The 19,614-nt window shown below is 45.6% G+C and overlaps 1 protein-coding gene across 5 annotated transcripts in view; it reads right to left on the reverse strand.

The window, feature by feature from the left end:
* Positions 1 to 2,045: 2,045 nt before the first annotated feature.
* LOC125947892 (uncharacterized) overlaps positions 2,046 to 19,614 on the reverse strand; it is a 20,040-nt gene continuing 2,471 nt past the window's right edge. For 2 of the 5 annotated variants that reach the window (XM_049673387.1, XM_049673386.1), the window contains exons 2-9: positions 8,486 to 9,159; positions 8,102 to 8,408; positions 6,113 to 6,348; positions 5,954 to 6,039; positions 5,428 to 5,867; positions 5,091 to 5,337; positions 3,163 to 5,003; positions 2,046 to 3,072 (exon numbers count right to left, since the gene is read on the reverse strand). In XM_049673387.1, the coding sequence (XP_049529344.1) occupies positions 2,100 to 3,072; positions 3,163 to 5,003; positions 5,091 to 5,337; positions 5,428 to 5,867; positions 5,954 to 6,039; positions 6,113 to 6,348; positions 8,102 to 8,408; positions 8,486 to 8,732 (4,377 nt within the window). In that variant the 5' untranslated portion in view covers positions 8,733 to 9,159 and the 3' untranslated portion in view covers positions 2,046 to 2,099. Of the gene's footprint in view, positions 3,073 to 3,162; positions 5,004 to 5,090; positions 5,338 to 5,427; positions 5,868 to 5,953; positions 6,040 to 6,112; positions 6,349 to 7,094; positions 7,167 to 8,101; positions 8,409 to 8,485; positions 9,160 to 19,612 lie in introns of all 5 variants that reach the window. The other 3 variants (XM_049673390.1, XM_049673389.1, XM_049673388.1) reach the window with 3 other exon arrangements.

A 19,614-nucleotide genomic window follows, 5' to 3' on the forward strand; every position in this document is an offset into this window, starting at 1 on the left:
AGGTGATATACACGACAGTAAAAACATACACAAATGATAAAAAGTGGAATAAAATCAAAAAGGGGTTTCATTAGAGGACACTCCAATAGTTTATCGCTTACAAATTCATGTCGTTATGATAAGGGGGTACTCTAGTTTTGCATGCGGTAACCATTCTTAGCATATCCTGCTATGCACAGCGCACCTACTTCAAATATCATCAATTGGGCTTCCTTAAATAATTGTGCCTCCTGTACGGGGTAGCGATTAGAGCTGTAGCTGCATGAAAAATAGAGAGTCACACTGAGCATCGCAGTTGCCGTTTGTATCTTTGGTTTGATGGATCATAAATGACTGAAAAATCGACAGGAATATGTAGCAACGGTGTATAATATGCATGGTGAACGAGATGGAAACGTTATCCGGATGACAAGCTCGGAAACGAAAGTGAGTGTAATTTTTTTAAACAAAAGCAATTATTGGAAAATTATTTCCATTATATTTGATAAACGAAAAAAAAACGTCCTTGAAGGAATGGGCGGAGTGTATTCGAAAGGCCATTCCGAGGCCAGTGAATCTGAGAGTTGACAAAATATCACAACATATGGAATAGAAAACTTAGGAATAGACAGAGAGATTATTATGGAGACGTTAAAGCGTGTACGATAAGAAGGTAATTTTCAACTAAATTGAGAGCTGCGTAAAAATTTGTACTGTGCTATCATCCGCTAGCTTGTTTGCGACAACGTACATTACATTTGTTTGTTTATAGAAAGGATTTGTGAATAAAGACCACTGGGGATCTGATTGATATTGATCAGATATAACCGTTATTGTGCTACGAGTGGTGGCTTGCTATATATAATACGTTTGCCCGATACAACACAGCATTGGGCCCGTTAGACAACAGACCACACATTCTGCAGTGCTGTATAGGGCAGACATTGTTGGGTGGCACAAGACGCTCTTTAAAACGAAAGATATCCGGTGGAGAGCAAACTTAGGTGATTGACGTGCGTCCTAAGACTTAGAATAAATGCAGAACATGTTAAGAATGTAGCAGCAAACCTACCTACGTACGTTGCTAGCTGTCGATGTGAGCTTCGCTTAATTAACTATGCATCTCTCTCCTCCAGCCTGGGGGCAGAGGAAGATACTTTTGCAATATTATTATTTTGGTACCGCTTGATTCAGATTTCTGAATGAATATATAGAAAACTCTACTCTTTTATCCGTAGTCTAGTTATACACGCTACCGTCAGCTGACACGCTACGTAAGTAGTTAATATGTTAAAGTGGTATGTACGCATCGCTCTAGAACGGTATGCGATAAAGTGATAGAGAGACTGCCTACATATATATATACTAGCAGAGAGCGAACCAAAAACTCATGAAACGTAGCATCTCTTGAAGCCTTACTCCTCTTCTCCCTATAACAGCCCCGTCAGCGTGGTTTCGCAACCTGTATACGCGATGATCTCAGAGAACAGCGCGTATCGCGGGGATGTTATAACCATACCGTTATGATAGCAGTCTAACTGCATCACATATTCTGCGCATTTCGTTCCATAATCCCACCATCAATTCAATGGCTAAATGGTACTTGAGATGTTTCGGTTAAGTTTAAGATTACTACGGGACTAACTCGCGTTATCTTACTACATCCCACTTTTGACAACATGAAGGTTAAAAGGCTTTAATTTGCGCGAAGACAAGAGCTGCTTGATGTGCGAGACTCTTCAGGGAAACATCATAAAATTATGTAAAAAAATTAAAAATGGATTAAACGAAACGATCACCTATCACTACCCAACAGGACGTCGTAATACAACGTAAAACGAATTGGACTAGACAATTTATATATGTAATATAAGAGTTCAATCGAGCGTGTGACTGTGAACGGAACAAACCGAAACTAATGGTGCCAATGGATGGTCTGTCAGGCATTCTCTCCAATAGGTACGATCCCAAACAATCACTGGATGAAGGGAAGGTGCGGAAACAAACTATCGTTGAAAGTACGTGCTGAGTGTGTACACGGTGAGTTGGTAATATGAAAGTAAGTATTATCGTTTATCCAGACTGTTTCCCTGGCTTTCATGCACTGCTGCAGGCATAGTTCATACCGTTGTCCCGTAAGCGGCTGTGAACATAGCTCGCGAGCTGTCGGTATCGAGCGAAATATCTTCCGGGCTAGCCAAATCGACTCGAATTTGATCCAGCTGACTATCGTTGGCTGAGTTAGTGGCGCTACCACTGTTCAGGTTCCCGGCACCTCCGCTGGTCGTCGTACTGCTGTAAGTATAGCTAGTGTTGCGCCGTCGATTGGACGCTGTCTGACCCGAACCGCCACCACCACCATTGCCCCAGTTCCGGAGCGTCCAGTGAAAGTGTGTGGGGCCTGCCGTACCAGACGAAGGTGTTGTGGCACCATTAGCGGCCGTTGCAGTGACCGTTGTCGTAACGCTTCCGGTACCGTTATTGGATGGCATCATTACGATGGTAGCCGTTGTTGTTGTGGTAGTGGTACCACCATGCATCGCCCCATCTGTGCTGCCATCGTTTGCACCTTCGCCCAGGATAGTTGAGGGCATGACAATCGTCACCTCACGGTTGGTACACGGTAGTGTTTCTGTTGCTCCAGCCATCATATCCATACTATCCTTGGTGCCCGAGTTGGACGAGTTTTGCGAATCGAGCGAATCGATACTGCTATCGATGGCTGCCAACCCGTCCACACTGAGACCGACCGAGCGACCGTGATGGTGATGATGACCATCTACTCGATCACCTAGTTCCCGGAAGCGCACGATTGCCTCCTGGTCCCCCTGGCAGTCTTCGATCGAGCGCAATATTTCCCAGCATAAATCGGACTCGATCGGTATCGGTTGATCCGAGTCGCGATTGTAGATTGATATGGCAATGTGCACCGGGTGCGGAATCGGCAGCGGGATGAGCATTTTGTCTGCCGCGTGCTTCGGCTGCTGTTTCCGCTTCCACGGTTTCCAGCTTTGTGTTTTCTGCTTAGGTGAAGGAATGGGTGAACGGCGGGCTCGTACACGTGGCGTGGTTAAACCGGACGAGGATGTATCACTAACATAAAAGAGATAGGAAGACAGAACCATTAGGTATAAGTATACTCAAGCGGAGCTGGCTATGGCAAGTTGCAAGTTGAGAACTTACTTTCGCTTTTCCGCTCGCCGAGAATTTATCATAACGCGGGACCGCGGGTTGAAGGCCGACACCTCAAGGTATGGTGAATGCACTTGAATATTGCCGCGTGGTGCGTACACATTACCAAGCAGATCCGGCCCATTGATACCCATAATGTCGCTCGTGTTTTGTACCATCTCCGTGTATCGTGAAAGATCGAGTTGAGCGTGCGGTTCCAGCTTGAACTGCGTATCGGTATCGCTAAGGGGCGTCAGAAAGTCAAGACTGAAGATATCTGCATACAGCATACCAGCCAGCCCTGCCCAATCACCAACCGAAAGACCCTTCGCGTCCCAGAACTCTTCCTCGCTGATCGACAATCGAGCGATCACGTGCGAGGGGTAAAACTTTTCCAGCATGTACGCCGACTGTTGTATTACAATCTTCAGCTCCATCGTGTTGAGTTTAATGCGTGACTTCACGGCCGTCGTCAAACCAGTTTGTAGATCACGGCGTCGTTTCTCCAACTTTTCGTGTAGCGAAGCCATCAAATCCTGACCCTCACGTTCCAGCTGCCGATAGGGTCCAACGGATTTGGATAGCTGAGCCGAAAATGGTCCGAAGCAAGCTTCCACAAACTGGCTAAAATCCTTCTGTGGTTGACAGATGATCGTTTCCATTGAGTGCTGATAGGCCTGTAAATCGTAGACGTATATTAATGACAGCGATATGGAGCGATAGCGAGGGAGAAAGAGAGACATATCTCCCCCCAGCATTACCTGTAGTTCGTCAAGTTCCATCTTCGCTTCAAACGCAGCCAACGCTTGCTCCGGTTTGATCGAAAAGTAATAATCCAATGCCAGTCCCGGACCGGCAATGCGACGTACGGCAAAGCTGTCGCTAGCCGGTACGCGGCCACATTTTTTAATGAACATATGAAACGCCGCCGCATCCCAAAACAGCCTCATCCAGTATCGTACGATACCGACGAAAAACACGAGCACCGCAATCGCCGGACAGAGCACCGAGGCAACGGCTAGTGCAGCCAGCGGCTGTACTAACCCTTGTATCGCTATGTTCCAGCCAACAGCTTCAAGCAGAATACAGTAGCGGTTTCGTCGGCTCTCGTCGGGACAATCGAGATCGTAAAATAGCATCATGTATAGGTGGAGCATCACCGTGATGAATGGCATCCAGAGTGGAGCAGTAATGGCTAGGGCAATGCTGGACGCACTCACCGCTAGGCAAAGCAACGGGAACAGAATCAGTATCGCCAGCGACCCGAGAAAGCCCTTTATGAAGTAGTTGTACAGCCGGTTGAGATGCCGCGTCATGCCCTTCCCGATGAACCCAGTGTCCGGTTCGGTTTCAAAGTGTGTTCGTGCCTTAGAGATGTGACGCCATAACTCCACCAGCCGGGACGTCATCGTCTGTGTGATGCTGGTTTTACGCGGGAACAGCGTTCCGTTTACCTGCGACAGTTCCAGATCAGCCATGAACGGTTTCACGCAGAACAGTGCACGAAGCCCAAGCGGGCTGCCCCATGGTACGATCACACCGAGCAAAAACATTATGTTCCAGGTCCAGGTCCAGGTGCGCTGGAATAAGTTCAGCAAACGCCACATTGGCCAACGGGTACTGGTCGAACGAATCAGCTCCTTCTCCACTAGAAACACTGGCTGGCTAGGGTCGGAACGGGGGGTAACGATCGATGTAGCCTGTTGGCAGATCACGGTCGGTATCACCTCCGAGTGACCCTGAAAGCTGCGTCGTATCAGCCACGATTTCGGCGACCAAATGCGACAAGCCCATTGAAAGTTGCGCGTCGGGGTTTTGGCATTTTTCAGCTCTTTCAGCAGCACCGGTTCACGCTGGAAAGCAAAAGGACAACATGTTTAGCACGCACGTTCTTTCGGCGACAGAGAGACTACTACGGGAATCCATGCGCAGACACTTACTTCTTTCATAAATGCTAGATCACGATTGAGAAAGTACACGGTTTGGTGTAGATTGTGCTTCTGGGCCGCACGTAGTGCCTCCTCATGAGCACCCCAGGTAATCTTGGATAGCTTCGTCTGTTCACCGGAGTTTAGCTTAGCTCTTAGCCACGGAAACACTCGCGAAAGCACTGGATGCTGTTCCTGCAACGTTTTCTCCATTTCTTCGCGTGATTTCTTGAGCTCTTTCTGAATCTTATCTACCGCTCTGCAAAGAAAAGTTTAATTCGGTAGCGTGTAACAATTAAACATTTGCGCATCCGGCTATACAGCTAGTAGTGTGTCGGAGAAGACTTACTTGTGCATTATCACCACGGACTGTGCCTGTTGTACTAGTAGCTGCGGAATGTTTTCACCCAGTTCGATCAGATCGGTGTTAGACAGGATGGACGTATACACGCGTTGAAGATACTCTTTCATCACTGCATCGTTCACTTCCTCCTCGATTTCGGCGTCCGACATCTTCCGTTCGCGCAGTTCCGTAATCAATCGCTCGCGAAAATGCAGGAACCAACCCCGGGTTTCCTTCTCTAGGATGCCCACCAGTATTGGGAGTGCACGGCGCATCGTGTCCTTCGAGAACAATCGCAGATCGATATCCTGTCCCTTGGGAGTCACATACAGATACGGAATCGGTTGTGCTTGGTTGCAATTAACGTCAAACTTTTCCATCGTCGCACGGCGCAATTGATGGCGAACATAACCGCACAACGAATCGAGACAGTCTTCATACTCGCTCTAACGAAGGAAGCATAACGAAACACCATGAACAATTACTCATCACATTACTCGACATCACAAATCTCGTACTAGCGTATACTCACTCTACAAACTAATTCAGCTACCAAGAATCGACAACGTTCCTCTTTTATTTTATTATCTAAATTTTGCGCTAGTAGCGACGGTACACCTGCAAGCAAGAATTACACAAAAACGTAAATATTCTCTACCATTTGTGGTGCCACTGATAACTAAATACCTACCAACGATCATGTCGACCAGCTTGATCAAACCCTGCAGCAATGCACGAAACGCGTGTGCTACAGAGAAAAAGTGGCCAGTCAGGCGCCCTTTGGCAGTAATGACGATGAAGCGAGCGGACAGCGCCAAATCACTGAGCAGCGAGTCACGCGTACGCTCGGATCCCTTTTGCAGGAACTGCGACAGACGCCAGCGGTGCACCTGGCCAGGGAAATTCAGACTCGGGACTTCGAATTCACTGAAATTTCGATGCCAATGATGGATGAAGAAACCAGAAGATTTAGCTAAAGTTATGATCATCATCTTCTTTTCCACTGCCACACAAACGCATGCGAATAAATCATGAAATTCGTTTCAATTGGGAAATGAACACGACAATTCCTACATAATTCAACGTTATGCTTGCAATGTGATTGCGATATGAGACATTAACTAAGTCTACGTTAACCAAGGCGATGGACGCTGTTACTACTCAGGAGCATATTTTCCACATTATGTTCTACAGTACAATGATATTCACATTCGCTTCTCGTTTGGCGTTTCGTTTTTAATTCGGGATTCAAGCAACAAAATTACAAATGGAGACACTTTAACTCAAGAACTCCGAAGGTGCAACATCAATTCAAATCCAGGTGCAAAAGGAACAAAGGGAGAACGTAAAAATACGACAAATTGAATTCAACATCCACAAAGGGGTATACATCCATGAAATCGTTTATCATAACCGCACACCCTACCCTCTGGGAATCGAGGGCATTTGAACGAATGATAACAGATAAACCACTTTCTCTAAGACTAAACGAATCAATACAAGAATGGTAATGAAAGGGCCCGTCCGTCCACATTATACGAGTGGAATTTCGGTGGTATCTGAAGAGGAAGTATCAAAACAAATATTCAGAAACACTTCGGTAGGGGGATTAAAACAAGACGCAACAATCAATCACGCTAAAATGGTAAAACAAGTAATTCGTCAGCATTTACCCAGTTAATCGTATCGTTTCCAATTGTTCCAAATTCAATTTCTTCGGTTTCCCAAATTTATCCTTTTGCAAGCTTTCAATGAAAACATTTACGACACATTCAGTTGTTTTTGTCATCATTTTGTTTATGTGAAAACAGGATGGATCGTGGATAGAGAATGATGGGCACAATGTGAAACGACTTTGATGAAATAAGCGAATGTTCGTGATGATTGTAAAATGAAAAGTTATAGCAAACAATGTTTCATTTAGAAATGGGTGCTATAGTTATTTATAGCAGCTGTGATGAGAAAATATTGGTAGATGTGAATACAAAAAACAAAAATTCAAATTCGTTCAAAAATTCATTCGAGAAATAATTCAACAGGAACGATTATTTTGCATATCAATCACCCAAAGAGAATAAAACGAGGATAAAAAAACAGAAAAAGCTATTATTATGTTAAATTAAAAACTAACCATGATTGTGTTAAAGAAAAGCGGTAAATCCCATTTTCAATCCAAATAAAACAAATTACGGCAAAAGAGAAATTCACCAAATGAACGAATGAAACCAATAATGCTTACGTTAAGAGCAGAAGAAAGGAGGAAAAGCGAAAAAGACATAAGAAAAATCCCAAACAGACGTAACGATTCGGAACGTAACGAATCATCTAGAACGGAACGAAAAAGAGGGAAGAATGTTGTTCCAATTTAAAAAATAATTGTCCAGAAGGCCAGCTATGAGCATAACCAACAGAGAGAACCTAGCTTAACCAAGCAAGAAACGTGGGTTGTTATAGGCATTGCTGGAAACATTAGTTGCGTTTGATTCGAGAATGGGCCGTTCTTGGTACGGAGAATGAATGTGCTCGGAGCATTAGAAGACCGCGTTCCAATTGAAAGTAGTAGAACAGTATGCGTAACCACCACGGCACGAACGAAAATGAAACAAAATGCATAACGCGGTAATCGTGAAACGAGAAAAGGCAGCAAGTGTAGCCAGTGCCTATACTCGTTGATACTAACCCACGCTCGCGCAAAGATCGTAACTGTGCGCTAGTAAGCAACCGCGGTTCACCGGTACCATCTGCAGCGACCGCGTCCAGCTCGTCGAAGGGCGGTGCAATGAACAGATCACGCAAGTTGATTGCGCGTGACTTCCGATTACCGGCAACACTGCCACCGATGGAGACAGCACTGTGTAGGTTGACATTGCTTCCTCCTCCTCCTCCTCCTCCACCGGTTGCGGTCATCAGAGTTGTCCCTTGACCCGCGGCATTGCCACCATTACCGACACCACCACCGGGGCTTGTAGATAGGGGTGTTGGAAGATCTAGAATACGGAAAGCAGATCAGGATGTTCAACACTTTCGCCTCTATTGGAAGGGGGCATTTTGGTGAGACACCTACTGATTGGAAATGTTTTCCAGTGGTATAGGAACTGCTCGGCCACTGCCTTGATATGCTCAATCAGCTGCTCTACCTCCGGCGGTGCACCGATCAGATTGATCTGGAAGTTGACGGGTTCTTTCTCGGGCGGTAACAGTGATGTCGGTCGCACTAGCACCGGTCCACCGGCCGAATTATTCGTTCCGCGCTGTGTCACGCTCGCTGTCATCGCTCCACCATCACTTTTTCGGTTCGTTTCTTGGACCATCTTCGGCTAGATTATATTTCACTGTCGTCGCCGTTTTTACGATATCGGATCACTTGTAGGCCGGGCACGTTGGGCAGTGGTTGGGTTGTGTGTGTGTTTTTTAAACTTCGCCACAATCGCCCAGAGCAAATCTCCACAACCTGTCTGTCTTATCTCGGGCGATCGGACGATCGTGTGAGTTCACTAAAGAGTTCACTACAATGCTCTCGATGCTACAGTTCCTGGGCGAAACGACAGACGGCGGCAGTAGCAGAGGGAACGGTATTCGCAGTGACGGATTATGGTAGACATTTGTACTTTTTCTTTCTCCCTTTGCTCCTTCTATCTATTGGACACTGGGTCACAGTTGAGCTTAGCGTAGCAGTTGTACTTGAGTGTTAGATTCCAATGTCCTTGCTGCACGAGAGCGTCTTTCGTTGAATTGTACCTAAAGCGAAAGAAAAAAGAACCCCCATAAGTGATTAAATAAATTATGAATTTAAATTAAACAACATTATATGAAACCCCTAGAATTTGGTGAAAATTCCACTGAAAGTGTGTCCATTGTACCGGTCACTAACAGAAATAGCAATATTTCAAGATGAAAGAAAATCCACAAAGCTCTACTCTCAGTACAGGCATCACTGTTAATCAAATGAAGAAATCCTCATAAAGCCCTCGCCTAATACCGCCATATAAGGACCATATCACGTCGATGGACTACCCCGGACGTGTGTGCCAATAAGACGATAAAGTGGGTTGCCGCACACGGAATCAGAACATAAAAATCGCCTATCCTATCACTAGTGGCGCGTGCTGAACTTTCGCTTGGCCACGTGCCACAAATAGTTATGAAATGGCTTTCGATGAACACCGCTGTCGGCCCGTACGCACCCGTTAACCAGTGGCCACAGCAGGACGCGGGCAAACAAATCGATAGCCAGTGGCCCATAAGTATCGCGTAAGTCCGAAAATCGTGGCGAAGCGTGTCGTCTATTCAGTCAAGTCACGCAGCTTCGTCTTCGTGGTCAAAGTCAGAGTCGAGGCATGAAGCTATGTACAGCCTGCTAAGGAAGCGGCGATGGACATAGCTTTCCAACTGGTTAAGCGCCCCAGGAAAACACACCCCACGAGCAGGCAAAGGCTCACTAGTGTCGGATACACGTCAAAACCTGTACGAAAGGTGGTCCATTTGGTGATAAGAGCCATTTTTAGGAAACACATACAGCATTGTATGTAACATGCTGCTGCCACAACAAAAAAACCCTTGGGCTTGGCCTCGTCACACCCCAACTGATCGCGCTCGGGGGGGGTGCGCGATGCCCTAAACAACGAACCTCCAGTTCGTTCCAACGAACGAATCCAGTGCACCTGGAACTTGTGGCGCTGCGTCTACTGCTGCTGAGTTGCAGTAATTTCTGCAGGCACGCAACTTTCATGCATTTCAGCAGCAGCATATATCCACCAACTTTGAAGGGAGAGAAAGGGACAAGGTGTGGAGAAGAGAACAATAAAATTATGCTGTTACCGCTCGTCAGTGACCTTGGCTGACCCAACCCAACCAACTCACTGCCATTGGCATACCGTGAACGCTATCGACCGCATCGACCCCGTTCGTTCGTGTGCGTGCAAATCGGGAACCGAGCCCTGACCAACCCTCTCCTTTTCGGCTGGTGGCTCTCGGCTGGATGGCTGACACATTTTACTACCGGCAGCTGCCTGGCACTACCCAAAACGGTGAGAGTACTGGGGTTCACATCCACGGTCCGGCAGCGAATTAGTGCCGGCAAAAGGGCAAGGAAGGACGTGCACCAGCAGCGAGAGCTAGCAGGTGGTTCCCAGGTTCGCTTAGAAACGATCGATTACCTTTGGACGATATCGTTCGGTTTCGGTTCGTTTTAAGGTACCTTACCGTAGACATCGTTAAGAATCTAATCTCTTATCGATAACACGTGTTCTGCGCGTTTTGTTTTCATTAAAAGTTAATTATAAAACAAAACTATAGATTTTAAATTCTTTTCAAGATTCCCAAAACTCTCAAAACTCCACTCCGTTCGACCACTTTCGCTATATTTTCTCTGGGAAAGTCCCCAAAAAGATGAAACACCAAGCTCTGCGGCCCATTTATTGTGCCGTCCTGCGTGTCCTTTTCCGGGCGGCTAGGCTAGTAAGTGATTCCGCGGTGATGTGAGCAGCGAACGAAAGAGAGAGAGAGAGAGAGAGAGAGAGAGAGAGAGAGAGAGAGAGAGAGAGAGAGAGAGAAAGAGAGAGAGAAAGTGTTTTTATCGAAAGACGGGAACCGGGTGACCGAATCCAACTGAAACATCGAGTGGTACTGAAAGAGAAACTGAAAACTGACCGCAGATACTAGGGGTGTAACGAGATACGCGTTAGAGCGGATCTTGTTATTGCTCATTATGTACTGGGGCGTTTCGACAGCACTTTATAGGTGACCTTCTCCAAAGGAAACTCCGTCATATCTTGGAGGCCAAGCTGGACTCATGCTAAACCGAAATGGAACAACACTTTTCGCTAACCAATGAGAAACCTAGTTCATGATAGAATTTGCTTGTTTTGTTCCCTAACTGCAAATATCTGCAGTGATCCATGTTACGTCATACAGTACTTTCTATAATATGGGTTATACCTCAGTTTAATCGTTGTCAGATCGAGAAGATATGATCGTATATTTGTGTGATTTATGGGGGATACAAAAAGTATCTGCTGGAAACACGAAGTAAAATTTGCAAAATATTTTAAAAGATTTTCCTCCACACACGCACGCACACCTGGTAAGCTGGAAGTGAAACCTAAAACGTGTGCCATTCCGAGCTATAATCGGTCATATTTACATAGGTTCTTTCCCGTTTCGCTTACCTCGGCTTTTCATGGTAGCGCCTTCCATGCGTGCGACTCCGCCATGGAATCACATTTCCTGTTCCACACACAGGCACAGAGAATAAAGTGTCCGGCATGGACCTAATGGCTCCAGTAGAGCCTCCCACCTAGCACTACTGCAGTAGTTCTGCACAACTAATTAAATGCTTTAAAAGGCTTCTCGATGTTGAATGGCCATCGTGATGGGGCCGGCAAATAGAAGAGGAACTTAAGTATGCTTTACTGTTAACTGTTTCGTTCAGCGGTCAAACCACCCTCGCCATTCCAACACACATACATGCACACACACACACATCTCTCTTTATATCGCGAGAATGCAACAAAAGTGGGTCATTTTGGGATGAGAAAAACCCCCAGCCGGAAAACGGACTCGTCAACTTGGAAAAGTAGTAAAAACGAGCTCATACCATCCACCAGCAGTAGCACCACCACCACTAGTTGCATTCAGAACACACCGTGTCCATCCAGCCTGGCAGATGGGACAGGAAAAGCGGGAAAACTCACATTTTCCACCCCATCTGTAAACAATCGCTACAAGGCGCGCGAGTGCGCACACACACGCGTACACATAGAAACACAGTATCTGGTATTCTGGTTGGTGGAGGCGCACTTCTTTTCCTGCACTTTGTGTAAACACGGGCGGAAGAGACGAAGAATGCTTCCCTAGTCTACCGTGAAGTAACGCGCGCACAAGATATGCTTATTTATGGAAACACTGTCTGTCTTTGGCGTGGTTCGGAATTAGGTCGATCTCGTGGCTCATTCTAGGGAATGGTGGGGAAAACCATGAGGCGGAGAGGTGAGTGGCGTTCCGCCATCTGGAGATCGGATGCTTCCACTTATTGGCCACATCATTTAGGAGCAGCATTGCCCTGTCAAGTACATTTCTAGTTTCATATGCCGTATGCGTCTTAACAAAAGAGCTGAGGGCCGCCAACATTTCAAGGAAGTTTCTGGCTCTCTTATCTGGCCATTCCAACAGACGGACGACGTTGATTGTCGGTAAAAGCAGTGATACTCCTGTTGTCCTCATCGAACAAACGATCTTAATTAAACACTTCCAGTTCATCTACGGTATGGTCGACCCATCCCAGAGGTCGGATCTCGCTAACCTTTTTTTTCTAACAAATAGCCAGTTAGCTTTTTAGCATAGTTTTGTAGCTCTAGACGTTTTTAGAACTTGTTCAAATGCCTTTTTATTACTTGCCAAGTTCTGCCGACATCCAGCCATCCCTCTCAAAGAAGAATGCCGTCTCATTTCTGTCCCGAGCACAGCTTATCCACTAGAATCGGCTTAACCATTGAAGACACCCCTTCCACTCCGGTGTGAAACTCGTCATTACTCTGGCTAGTTCGCTGCATCCCCAGAGCGTAGAAAACAAATAAACGGCCACCGCGGGCGAGCTAGTGCGAGCTGGGTTCTTTTCCGCTCCGTCGTTATGCGCCTCTTGCTCTTTCCACCATTCAACGTGTCGTCTGGGATTCTGCCGTAGCCGTTAACTTCTTTGACAAAAGCGGCTAAAGAAAAGTACGGAAGTCAGGAAGCTCTAGATAGTCGGCAGGAGGGTCCACCACCATCACCACCATGGAGCAACGGCAGACCAGCTGCTGACAGGTGGAGGTGTGGTTATGTTGCGCGAACGGCCAACCCGTTCCGCATAGCATTTCAACCTTTCAATGTGTCAGGGGAAAAAAAGGTGCACGCTCCGTTCCGCTTAATATCGCTTTGTCTTTGACAGAGACAGATGGGCAGTTGGGAGGATGGGATGACGGTGGAAACGGTCGGATGTGTTTGCGGATGAGCGTTTTTGGCCATGAAGCGTTAGCGATGCCAAAGGGTCATTGAACTCCCGTAGCATAACCAGCATATCCCAGCCAATTGCATTCATTCTGGGTCTGGGTACACGTGATGAGCTTCATGACGATTTGTTATCAAAAGAGACATTCCGCCCGGAATTTCATTAAAGAATTTGCTGCAGTGCGAGAGCGGTGATTATGCTAATTTTTTTTTTTGAATATTTTAGCAGCGTCCAAAAAATGGAATTAAAACACTGGCTTACATAAATTCGATGCCAAAGTACCGAATTGTGTGCGAGTTGTGAGAATGAGACTCTGGAAAAACGCGAAATATCTCGCAATCATGCATCACAGTTCCTGTCCTTATTCCACCCAGTGAGAACACCATAGTATTCAGCGAAGATTTTTCCATTTTCTCTCAGAAAGCAAACGTCCAGGTTATGTCTCTTGCCGCCCGTAGTTAACCTATGTCCAATCCAGGTGGTTGTAATGATGATGAGCCTCTGCTAGATACCATCTAGTTTAGTGGCATAACTTTCAATCCAACAATATCCAACACTGGCGCACATGCATGTGTGTTTGCTGCCCGACCTTATTGCTTGAGCACGGGCGACGGATTCTTCCCAAGAACCGTTCTGTATAATCCCGTTAATTAATTCCTCAGCTCGTACACCCTCGGCCGTACGCAAATCGAAACGTGCGTGGTGCGTGCCAACATTAGGCGGCGTTACGATGGTACGAGGAAGCTAACTCGTTTTGTGGCAAAGCGGAGAGATCATCCGCGGCCAGGCCACGCAGTGTGCGCACTATATATTGAAGCCGGTCACGCGCATAACGAGTGGCGCGACGGGAAACGCCACAGGCATTCTACTGCGGCATTCCTGCGATTGTGTGCTATTTGCACCAGGGAAGGCTAGAAACTAACTGGCGGCAATCGGCGTGTTCTCCCGGGTTTCCGAGTCGTTCACCCACGCCGTCCCAAAAGCGTCGTTCACTCGATGGTTTGAAATTCTTACAGGCCGAGCGTAGATTTTATTACATTTTGTATAAGATTTGTGGCGAGTTGAGGTTGCGGCGACGTGCTAGGTTGAATAAATATTAAGAATTAAATTCCATCCAACCCCAGCTTCTACAACCAACGCGCCTAGGATTGAGATCAATGAACTTTTAATTACATCACTAGATATTGTGCCACTATTTGGAGTTAATTTATTTTATTCCTAACATTTGACATTAGCTACCTAATAACAAAGTGTAATAAAGTACAGTTGGACAATACTGTCTATACAAATAATAGTAAACATATATCCGGAAATTCTAGAAAAAAAACTTGATATTGACAAACAGTATTGATCAATCGTTGCTACCACCGGACCATCGCTGCAGACTTTGATGTAAACTGATACTGATTCCTAATTTGGCCCCACGTCGAGTGCAGTTCTTGTTTCCTCGAGGTAGTTAACCTTTCCACAACAGATCGGTATCGGGATCCAACAGGTCCTACTGGTTGAAGATCCACGCTAAACATCCCTACAACATGGAACCAGCTTACCGGTGACTCATGAATAAGCGATTTCAAACCGGTTGATAACCGAGTAGGCATTTGATCCAAAAACAAAGCTCATTCGCTCGACACAAAATGGTAAAACGAAAAATTTCAACACATTTTTAGGCTGTTGCCAATGTGTTTTATATCATATCGAATCTCACACTGGATTCAATCGTAGTAACGATAGGGAAAACAAAACGTTCAGGTTTTATGTGATGGCTGAATAAAGAAGGTGTTTAGAAGATTACGATTATCTAATAAGTATACGTAAAATTGCTCAAAGGCTATCAGAAAAACTGCAAGAGGTGTAGATTGACATGGAGCGACGGTATCGACATTCATTTCGAGTTCTTGCGTAAAAGAGGAAGAATTAACGTCTGCTGCAGCAATAAGTAAACATGCAAATATATATGTTAAAAAAAATCATGCGGAAATTTTCAAAAAGATAATCCTTAAATTAAGTTAACTTCCGTTATGCTCCATTTTGCATAGATATGAGGTATAAAATTTACATTATTAAATCGCGCTCCGTCACCAAACAGAAGACACCATTTCGTGATAACGAGATCATGGTTCAAGGTACAGGTTACTCCCGGCTAAGGAGCACAAGTTGATTTTCATCGTAAATACAGTAGTGATGAAATTCAATGAAAAATAGATTTAGAATATAGAACCAGCTCTTGCAATGACGTGCCTCAATTCCGAAAGCTAATCATAAGCAGTATGCAAGCTCGAGGCGAAGCGTCAGTGTTATCTGCACTCCTCATCTCCAAGGGGAGCAGCAGTCTGAAGTGCGTTGCAGTAGCAATCTACTCAAGTACCGGTCTTATTTCAACATGATTTGCACTTGAACAGCTGTTAAATCTACTGAAAGCAGACAAGCGTACCCATCGTCTGAAGGGTCGCTTTTCTCTTCAGACCGCCGGCGGTGAACAAGTAGAATTACTTGGATGTAGAATTAATTTCTAGGAAGAGAATAATATTTTGGAAAATATAAAAGAAAATATTTCTACTTTTATGGATGATGGAGCGTCTCAAAAAATGTTATTTGCTAATCAATTATCTATAAGTTTATTAGCACATAAACTCAATAATGAATTAATCCAAATTAAATACGCCACAGAAAGACAATCGCCTATTCTGCGAGAATGTAGGACCAATATATGCTGAACAATTCAACATTATCCGCACCAACAACAACCAACCGTTCATCGATACTGTAACGATGCAGCTCTGCTAGCCTTGTAGCACCTAGAAAATTAGAGTTTAGTGCATGCTAATGAGTTCTTTATGCGTTTTACAACAAGCCAAATGCTCTCCATGTTTGGAATCACGTCTCTCTGTCCTTCAGAATACGTTTGTTTGAAGCTACATTTCAGACACATCAAACGCACGGTTTCAGAGTGACCTTATCTAGTTTCAGCGAACAGCGTCATTATGTAGGTTGAAACGTAAAACCTGTTATACCTTGATCAAATGGAATAACCCGCATTTCCCATATCAAAACAATGTTTAACATTCAATCGCTGGGGTTACTCACAGCTTCCAAATCTCATTGGCTCTCGGCCCATGGGCCAAGGCACGAGTACGACGCTGCTTTTCAACAGATAACGCCGGCCCCACCCATCGCAAACCGTTTATTAGCAAATGAGTCAGTCAACAGCGATTACTGATTTACCACGCCAGTCTTTTAGACGGCACTCCGCAGAACCATCAGCATCAGCCCGGAGTAGAGAGAAAGATAGAAAGAGAGCGAGAGCGAGATAGAGAGTGATTGCGGGCTATTAGCAGAAAGGAACGCGAAGAACCAAAATGATGCCGAAGATGGATGGAGACTGTCGCGCCAATACTTCTCACTCCACTTAGGCGCATCTGTTGCGACCGAAAAACATACCAAGAAGACGAAACCGTGAACCGAAACACCCCGCGAAACTACTGGCCCGGACCAACGAGGTACTTGGGTTGGCGAGTCACGCCGGAAGGTCACCGGGTCACTGGCGACCGACCAGAGAGCAGTGATGGGACCGGATGTGAAGTCATGAACACAAAGAGACCACCACGAGAGCGGCCGCCAGCCAATTTCGTCGCGGGGATCTCGAGCCAGAGCAGACCAGGTCCGCCAGCTGATGGGCTCCATCAGCACATTGGCATGCCACCTCCGTCTCTCCGTACGGTTGCATCTGCCAACCTTTCGTTCCGCACGGATGAACGGTCAGACGATAGCAGCAGCGTTTCGACCGGATGAACATCATTACCGTTTTGCGCAATGTATTTCGCCCCGTGCGTGCAGATTCGCGGCTGCCGAAGTATCACCAGCCAACAGCACGAGTGAATCTCGGTTCTCGGGCTGACCCACCGCATACCGTTCTTGGATGCCAATGATCGATGTCTGGATGGTTGGCATGTTAACTGCCGACGAAGGGCGAACTGTGCTCACGACGGCCATTTCTTTACGCATTTTATGGCAGATACTTACTTAAAATTGACAGAAATTCGTAAACAAAAAATCGATAGCAAATCAATTGCTTCAAATAATCGTTGAATGAATCAAGCTCCTTGGCGAGAAGCCTCTTGGATGGTTAGTAGCACTCGTAGAAAACTGTTTGCTTTCAATCAATTTTTACACCCCTAGTATCACTAAACAATTGCCCTTTTAGAGGTCCCTAATTTATCTATTTCCTATAGAAGTCTGGAACAGAAGAGATGATTAATTCTCCACACATCCCTTTTCAAGGCCAAGGCTGATGTATTCTCTAAGGACTGATGGTGCGCAATACGAAGTTTTCTGTTTAAATTTCTTAGTGGCCTTTGCCAAGGTCATTTGGGTGCCATATGGTCCAGCATATTGGAATCAAGAGTCTGATTAAGCGATTTTGGGTATTCTAGTGCAAGATTTTGTCTAGATGATAACATTAAACATCCCACGAGACGGATTGGCCAGATTCCATGAAGCTGTAATGTGATGCCAAACGCCAAAAAGGAGATTGCCATTAGCTTTCTATGGTGATGTCTTCATTCAGACAACGTTTTGTTGGTTTATCGTTGTCCAATCAATGCGGTAAAAACGTGAAAGATTCACATTTCAACACATTTCAGAAGAGAGTTCATGCGTAATGCAACATTCAAAAATTTTCAAACATTTTCAAATTACAAATAAATTGCTTGGAGCTCAGTGGCACATTGGGTAAGATTCAATGCCACAGCGGTATCCAGGACGATATTATCGGCATGAGTTTTGGCCAGTCCACGTGGGTGATTGGAATAAAGATTTTTTTTATCAATTTTGTTTTGATTTCCTTAAAAATAACGAGCTACCGACACGTGAATTGCTATTTTACAATTGATATTGTTTGTGCGTTCTCCTTTTAATTTGGTTTTAGAAAGAGGAACAGATGTTCTACCTCCTTTTATCATCCTCAGTGACTAATTTACCTCCATTCTTTTATGACTTTAACTTCCAGTCAGTCTTGCATCTATCTGGAATTTAATTCTTTGATCATTTGTTCCCGTCCGTTTTATTTCCGATTTGAACTTGTGCTATTTCAAAAGAAAATCATAATCAGAACTTGGTGTTGTTGCCACGAAACGCAGTTCTCGTTGCTCTCTTTTGCCCAAGGGATGGTCTTCGACACGGTGTGCCCCACAACCACACACACATTATGTAATTTCTATTTGATGCTGCCAGGGACCAGGGCTGGGCTTTACGACCTGACGGACGTTTCTGCCTCGCCACCAAGAGCTTCGGAGGAATGCGGCAATCGTCGTAGCTGGTGGTGCACTCAGGTTCTTGACTCAGCAGTATACCCGGGCCCGGAGTTCGACGTCGTCACCTTTCCATTCGTTTGTAGCTTCCCCAGATGGTACAGGGTAGCATCGTGTTAACCTAATATGTTTGCCCTGCCCGGTTCTACACACCCTCTGGAGTCAGCTGGAGCAAACAGCGCCTGAACGCTAGTCAATGTGAGATTTATGATGAGGGTTACTCAACGAACAATGGACATCTCCTGCAGAGCGAAAACATTTTGCGCAAATGCTTAAACTTGCCAACGCATGCAAAACTGTGCCTACCGTCGCGTGTCCACGACTGATAGACGGACCGGAACGTTTCAGAAGCCCATTCTAATTTAACAGAGTTAGTTATGCGTTTTTGGTAAAACTGCTGTAAGCAAAGACCTCAACCCAACCGGATACAGAACCGAGCACCACTTCTGTAATCGGCAGTCGCCGACTTACGGTACAAGCTGACAGCTGGTACCGGATAATTGTTCTACAATTAACCGTATTGTTAAACATCTGACACTACAGTCCAAGGGGTCTGGCTTCGTATGTGGCAGCCGCAGAGATATATAGAGCGGGAGAGATAGAACGGGAAAAGGCAAAAGGGTTGTTGAAAAGGGTAACCATCGGCCCCGGCCTCATCCCTGCCTTCTTTCCGTGGCTCTGTTCTTCGATGGGGCCTTCGTTCTAACACGTGCAAACGGTTGGTAACCAATTGCTGCAATTGACCGCTGAAGCATGCAAGCGATCTCGATAGACTATAAATAAATATGGTAGCGATTGCCACCGGAGAGAGACAGCCGTTAATGCCGTTCCGTTAACATGACCCCCCACGGATGACCAGCAATGTTTCTGCAGAGTGTGCACCACAAATGCTTACCG

Source organism: Anopheles darlingi, chromosome 2 (assembly GCF_943734745.1).
Source record: "Anopheles darlingi chromosome 2, idAnoDarlMG_H_01, whole genome shotgun sequence".
Taxonomy (NCBI): Eukaryota; Metazoa; Arthropoda; class Insecta; order Diptera; family Culicidae; genus Anopheles; species Anopheles darlingi.